The 5,670-nt window shown below is 33.1% G+C and overlaps 1 protein-coding gene across 1 annotated transcript; it reads right to left on the bottom strand.

The window, feature by feature from the left end:
* Positions 1 to 982: 982 nt before the first annotated feature.
* Positions 983 to 2,358, bottom strand: LOC113562163. Its single transcript, XM_026970569.1, has one exon. It carries the CDS (start codon positions 1,574 to 1,576, stop codon positions 1,025 to 1,027), a length of 552 nt encoding a protein of 183 aa, XP_026826370.1. The 5' UTR covers positions 1,577 to 2,358; the 3' UTR covers positions 983 to 1,024.
* Positions 2,359 to 5,670: the final 3,312 nt, after the last annotated feature.

Below are 5,670 nucleotides of genomic sequence, written 5' to 3'. Positions count from 1 at the left end.
AGAAAACTGATTCTACGAGATATCTTTTGGATAAATTGGATTATCGAGAGGTGAAGAAATTGGGCCTACAGATACATTTATGACGCTTTCAACTCCTGCAAAAACTTTTTAAGAGAAAATAATGATTTGATGGTTACTAGAGCGGACAAAGGGCAGGTTACTGTAGTTATGGATAAAAATGCATATAAACTCACTGAAAAATGGTCCAATTACAAAAAACCGTTGTATTCGTCTCATTGTCAGCTACAACTTTTACTTCGAGAGAAAATCAAATGGTTAAATTATTAGATGATCAAACCACTTATAAAAAATTGAACAAAGATCCTGTTAAACGTATTACATTAAAAATTAATGGACTCATTAAATCTTGGTTAGATAATGGCACAGATGATATAATAAAATAGATAACTAACTCCCGTATTTCGCTTTGTAATAGTGTTTTAAGCGCCCCCTGGGCGAATATACATGAGCGAACTAATATTCAATATGGCCGCCTTCATATATATATAGACCAGAGAGGAACCTGAGAGCGGCCAGGCCGCCGTTTACGCCGATATTTTTGCATTGAGAAATTTGAGAAATACAACACCGAATGTGAACTTACATTCCATTTAACATGCACATGATCTTTTTTCATAATGAAAGAAAAAACCGATTAAAAAAATAATTATATATGTTATCTATAAATTATTTTTTAATAATTTTATTTTATAAAATGAAATTATTGTTTGTATATACAAATTATATTATTGTAATTTAAAAGATATATTTTTTAAATATATCGAACTTCGTTCTGGACACGATGATTCTAATGAAGATTTCAATTCATTAACAAGTTTTTTAAAATTTACCTTTGGAGAATACTTAATGTTCCATAGCTGCATATTGAAAAATAATCTTTGCGTTGGAATTAAATTATTAAATTTTTTACAAAATTATGCTTCTGCAAACTTTTTTGCATCTTTTAGGCGCCTTTTATAATTTATTATTTTTCCTTTCATCCGGTTTCTTTCTTTTGCTAGCATTACAGCTTTCTTATATATTTTTGTGCTTTTGGTGTTAATTGGAATTGCCTTGTAATAGAAGCAAGTATAGTTCTTGATGTTTTTGGTGTACTGGGACAATTAACTGTTTCATTTATCGATTCATTTTCAATATTTGGTAACACATTTGTTTCAGCACTTGTTGAGTTATTTGTAGCAATTTCATTTCTATCACTACTTATCTCATTGTCAGATCCATTTGTCTCCAATTGTGACTGTAGTTCACAATCAGTAATATTTGCATCATGTATTTCAGCTGTTACTCTTTCGAGATTACTTATATTTACACTAGGTACTGCGTCATATTTCAATCTTCGACGATTTTGAGAATAGATGTAATTTTCAGGCAAGAAATGTAAGTGACATATTCGATATTTTCTTAATTCCTCTGCTGATACATTTGAAATAATATCATTATTTATAGCTTCTTTCCATTTACATGATAATGTGACATTTTTGGGGAAAAAATGACCAGGGACTCTTGAATTAGATTTACAGCCTGGTACAATGCAAGACCATTCAACTTTCACCATATTAGATATTTAATATATTTGTGTAATTATTGATATTCGCTTCGTTCTGTTATTGTGCAGTTTACTAAAAATAGTAAATTTCTTTGAGGATGCGATTGCAACTAGTCAATAACAATCATGTACACTTCTATAAAATCCTTTCTCTTCCTAAAATATAAAATGTCCATATAAAAATGATATTAAGTACAATAATCAAGATAGCACACGATCAAAGAACGTCTATGAGACGTCTAAGGACATTCATACGTTCTTGAATCTTTAGGAAGTCAGTGCTGCAATTCTGTAACTCTTAGTGATAATATCGGTATCATTAAGAGTTACAGAATTGCAGCACAGGAGTTCAATCTGTACTTCTCGATGTCACTGCGCAGCTTTTTGCCATATGAAATATCTATAACGATAGTTATAACGATACCGATACTGTCGTTAAGAGAATTGAGCCACTGTACGCCGACCAGCAATGATTCATATCACAAGGGACGGAGTATCGTCCCTCACTCTAGCATATAATTCAGCGGCAGCTAACGGTGGCTGATTGCCGAATTTATCAATGATAGTATGGTAATTGATTGATACCTCTTCAAAAACGTAAAGAATAAAATATCTCCGCCTTTTGCGAAACGAATCATTCAAACGATTTGAAAACCGCTACAGTGAAAAAACATCAATGTATTTACCTGCAATGTATCCTATTAATTTAAGTCTTTCGGTGCTGCAAAATATCTGAGACAAGGAACTGCTCTGTGCACGCGGTGATCTAACGTGATCAATCTGCGTGGTTATGTGACGTCACATTAACGACACAACCGCCATCTGGGCGAATATACCAATATGAACTAACACGATTTATATTTTCATATAGGAGTTTCCTCCCCATGGATAATGGCATTATTGATGATCGTTCGTATAAACCAGTGCTCGGAATTAGTTGCACATTTCGGCCCGATTTCAGAGGTGACGCCTACTTATCCCCTTCTGCCCCCTTGGGGCTGAGCGGCCAGGCTGCCGCGGCGAGCCGACCGCGCGCCTGACGATGTTTCTCAGGAGCGTCTCTATATAAAAAGTATGCTATGTCGTACCTTCCGTCAAATTGTCATTGAAATATAAACAATTTGTATTTTTATAAATAATTAAACGCTCAATTTTCTATTATTAATATATAATAATAATATATATTATTATAATAATGTATATTATTATAAATATATATGTTTTATTATTATATACATTTTTGATATAATATGTAATATAATTGATTTTGACAATAACTTTCCACATCACCCGTGAGGTATTGGTGATGCATATTTTTTAAGTTTCCCAATAGGCCTCTTTCACTAAGAGATGAAAATGATAAATATGTGTCTTGGCAGGAAAGTAAAATCGTAAGATATCAAATAAAGTCGAAAGAGAAATCAGAAGATATGGATAATACGATTCATCTAAAAGTGTGAAAAATTGGACTCCCTTTTCTAGACGTGCCTTTACAAAAAGATCACTTTGCAAATCGCAAAGTTTTTTCTGAAATTCTACGCTTTGCTCCTGAATTTGAACAATAAGTGAGGTTTTAAAAAGTATTGAATCTTTTCTTAGCGTTTCAAAATCACGGAAACGCGTATCAAATTGATTTATTAAAATCAATTATATCGAAATGTTTTTCAAAATTACAATTTGTGCCGTGTTCTTCAAAGAGAATCTTGCAATTTTAATAATTATATTATATTAATATTAATAATATTTAATAATGTTAATAATTTTTGTGTGACCGTTTGCATTGCGGTGCATAGTTTCACAACTTTCTCACATAACGCTTCTTGATGAATAATGCAATGAATGACAGGAAACTTTAAATCACGCTGGTTTATTTGATCGAAAAATCCGTTTTTTGAACCTAGCATTGCGTTTGCGCCATCAGTTACGATAATCGAACATTTTGAAAAATCAGTATCGAAAATCAGTTTTGGAGAGTTAAGTAACAGCTTCGAAGAAGATCAATACCCGTTGTTGTACCATGTAATTACTAAAAGATAATGAAGATGATGACGAAATATAATAAGCAGTAGTATCTTTATGCTATTACACGTAGCACTATCACTATTATCAAGTAACATTTTCGGTCTTGTAATATGGGTCTTTTAATTTCGCGCCTCAAGCACGTATTCCTACAGTGCGATATGCAATTGTTTTATCGCTTCTGTTGTTTCTCAACGGTATCTCACCAGCAAAACGGGCATGGTAAGAGTCTCGTTTGAGCTTTAAAGATCCACGTTACGGAAAAAGGTGCTATTTGCATAAGAGCGATAGTGATAGAGATACACTAGTGTGACATTGCTTATTAATCGACCAATGGACCAAATGGAGCGAAGATACGTGCAATCTTTTGATAAGGTATGGGAAGAAATTTTTTTTGCATCTATTTATAATAAAACCACCTGTCTTCTGTGTGGTTATCAACCCTCCATTGTTAAAAAATTTGTCCTTGAGAGACATTTTAAAATTAAACATCTTAATGAGTACTCAAAATATGTGGATCAGGAGAAATCTAATCTAATCGAAGGTTTAAAATTAGTTTATCAAGAAGGTTGTAGTTCGAATTCTCATATCGATAATGCTACACCTTCGGTAAAAGCTCTTACAGCATCGTACGCTATTTCAAATCTTCTCGCGAAAAATTCCAAGCCGTTTTGCGATGGAAAATTTATAAAGGAATGCATCATCACAGCAGTGGAGTCGTTTGGAAATTCTTTGACTCTTGAAGAAGCTGCTAGCATTCCATTAAGTGATAAAACTGTTAAATCGCGAATAGATGATATTGCTTCTTCCCTACAAAACAAATTAAAATCTTTATTAGGATCTTGTTCCTTTTTTTCATTATGTCTTGATGAAAGCACCGATAATCGGCATGTGAGTCAATTGAGTATTTTTGATCGAATCGTGCAAACCGATTTTTCATATGTCGAGGAGCTTTTAGATTTTGTCCCACTACATGGCACAACGAAAGGTATTGATATCTTCGAAGCTGTTAACCAAACACTTCAAAAATTTGATAGTGATTTTTTTAAATGTTCCGCTATCGTAACTGATGGCGCAAAGGCAATGTTAGGTTCAAAAAACAGGTTCTTCGGTCAAATTAAGCAGCGAGATTTAAAGTTCCCAGTCATTCATTGTATTATTCATCAAGAAGCGTTATGTGGGAAAGTTGTGAAACTGTGTACCTCTATGCAAACTGTCACAAAAATTATTAATACTATTAAAGGCGGTCTAAAATTCCTTTCTCATCGAAAGTTTCAACTCTTTCTGGAGGAGCATAACGTAATTTACACAGATGTGCCTCTGTATTGTGAAGTTCGGTGGCTCAGTGCAGGAAAGTGTTTAGAAAAGTTCTTTGCAATAAGAAAAGAGATCTTCCTTTTCTTGCAAGACGAATTACCTGCAAAATTTGAGGAATTTTAATTTTTCTTCACAGATGTAGACTCACTTTGCGAGCTTGCTTTAATAACTGACATGACAAATCATTTAAATATTTTAAATTTAAAGCTGCAAAAGACCAATCAAATCATTTCGCAATTAGTTTGTCATGTCGATTCTTTTCGCAAAAAGTTAGTATTATTTAAAAATCAATTAGAAAATAATATTTTTCATTTTTTTCCTTCTTGCCAGATTCTCTTTGAAGAACACGGCACAAATTGTAAGTTTGAAAAACATTTCGCTATAATTGATTCTTTAATAAATCAATTTGATACGCGTTTCCGTGATTTTGAAACGCTAAGAAAAGATTTAATACTTTTCGAGAACCCACGCATTGTCCAAATTCAAGAGCAAAGCTTAGATTTTCAGGAAGAACTTTGCGATTTGCAAAGTGATCTTTTTTTAAAGGCACGTCCAGAAAATGGGGTCGAATTTTTCAAAATTTTAGATGTATCACGTTATCCACGTCTTCGAAATTTCGGTCTTCGAATTTTCTTCATGTTCGGATCCACATATTTATGCGAATGCTCTTTTTCTAGAATGAAATTAACAAAAACGGAAAAGCGTTCTTCCTTGAGCGATACATCATTGTCCTCGCTGATGCTAATTAATTCTTCTAAACTCTCTGT

The sequence above is a fragment of the Ooceraea biroi genome, chromosome 1, assembly GCF_003672135.1.
Source record: "Ooceraea biroi isolate clonal line C1 chromosome 1, Obir_v5.4, whole genome shotgun sequence".
NCBI lineage: Eukaryota > Metazoa > Arthropoda > Insecta > Hymenoptera > Formicidae > Ooceraea > Ooceraea biroi.
Note: the sequence above shows the minus strand (reverse complement) of the source record. Positions and strands in the feature narration are given on the sequence as shown.

Bases quoted from the DNA above. Each gene is read 5' to 3' on its own strand.
- LOC113562163 (XM_026970569.1), bottom strand. From the start codon at position 1,576: ATGGTGAAAGTTGAATGGTCTTGCATTGTACCAGGCTGTAAATCTAAT.